Source organism: Octodon degus, unplaced genomic scaffold (genome assembly GCF_000260255.1).
Source record: "Octodon degus isolate 3935 unplaced genomic scaffold, OctDeg1.0 scaffold00274, whole genome shotgun sequence".
Taxonomy (NCBI): Eukaryota; Metazoa; Chordata; class Mammalia; order Rodentia; family Octodontidae; genus Octodon; species Octodon degus.
Genome location: NW_004524850.1, coordinates 1,350,740 through 1,352,192, shown reverse-complemented (window position 1 = coordinate 1,352,192; position 1,453 = coordinate 1,350,740). Strand labels below are relative to the sequence as shown.

At 67.9% G+C, this 1,453-nt stretch overlaps 1 protein-coding gene across 1 annotated transcript in view; it reads left to right on the top strand.

Moving 5' to 3' along the window:
* Positions 1-1,293, top strand: part of Slc25a6 (solute carrier family 25 member 6) — a 6,113-nt gene extending 4,820 nt beyond the window's left edge. Inside the window, exon 4 of the mRNA XM_023706892.1 lies at positions 686-1,293. Within this exon, the coding sequence (XP_023562660.1) occupies positions 686-1,278 (593 nt within the window). The 3' untranslated portion in view covers positions 1,279-1,293. The remainder of the gene's footprint in view (positions 1-685) is intronic.
* The last annotated feature ends 160 nt before the right edge of the window (positions 1,294-1,453 follow it).

Sequence of the window (1,453 nt, the reverse complement as noted above, 5' to 3'; positions counted from 1 at the left end):
GACTGCGGCGCGGCTGGGGACGCGCATGCGCAGCCGCGCTGGGCTCCGGGCCGGCCCCGCGGTCGTGACCTTGAGCCAATCTTTGGGGCAGGTGGTCACTGTGAAGTGCCCTTCCCCAAAGGGGCGGCGGCAGCTCCCCGCGCCCTCAATCCCCGTCCCAAAAGGATGCACAGACTTTTGCAACCCAGGGCGGCAGGGGCGCGTGCCTGCCCGCCCAGCACCGTGGTCTCGAGCGGGACCCCGGCTCGGGCAGGCGAGAGCTCCCCTCCAGCCGCCTCTGAGGCCAGGAGGGCCGGGGGTGGAGCCGGCGCAGCGATCCTGGGCTCGGGCCCCGGGGTTGTGAAATTCGGTTAAAACAAATCGGCGTGCAGGGGCTGGGCTGTCATGCGGGGAGGCCGAGGCGGGAGGACCCAAGTCCAGCCCGAGCAGCTAAGATCGAGAAAGGGACCCCGGGTTCAGTCTCCGGAGTCGCACCGCGCAGAATGCAAGAGGGAGGTTAGGGTGGTCGGCGCTTCGGACGCCCCCAGCCCTAGTTCGGTTCAGGCCCGCTGGTCGCCTACGATGGGCTCTCGCCCTGCAGCCCAGGTGGCCGCGAGCCCGTGGAGTTCCTCCTGCCTCGGCCTCCCCGCGCTGGCGTGACAGCCCTGTGTCCCCGCCCGTGTCACCGGCGCGTGACTGACCCCCAGGTCCCCGCAGGTGCAGCACGCCAGCAAGCAGATCGCCGCCGAGAAGCAGTACAAGGGCATCGTGGACTGCATCGTGCGCATCCCCAAGGAGCAGGGCGTGCTGTCCTTCTGGCGGGGCAACCTGGCCAACGTCATCCGCTACTTCCCCACGCAAGCCCTCAACTTCGCCTTCAAGGACAAGTACAAGCAGATCTTCCTGGGCGGTGTGGACAAGCACACGCAGTTCTGGAGGTACTTCGCGGGCAACCTGGCCTCCGGGGGCGCGGCCGGCGCCACCTCGCTGTGCTTCGTGTACCCGCTGGACTTCGCGCGGACCCGGCTGGCCGCCGACGTGGGCAAGTCCGGCGCCGAGCGTGAGTTCAAGGGCCTGGGCGACTGCCTGGTGAAGATCACCAGGTCGGACGGCGTCCGCGGGCTCTACCAGGGCTTCAACGTGTCCGTGCAGGGCATCATCATCTACCGGGCCGCCTACTTCGGCATCTACGACACCGCCAAGGGTGAGTGGTCGGGCTGGCTCTGGGCGCAGGCTGTGCCGTGTGTGCGTGTCTGCCTGCTCTCAGACAGGGCCGGAGTGAGTTCAAGGCCAGCCTGAGCTGTGCACCAAAGATCGTTTTAAAGAACCCTAGAAATGGCCAGGCTTTGCAGCAAGTCAGGCTGTGGTGCCGTGGCTGTGGGGGCTGTGGCTGGGAAGCGTGGCCGGTCCTTCAGCCACGGAGCAGCTCCCCCAGCTGTGGCTGAGTGCAGCCACGGGGTGTGCGCTTGGGGCT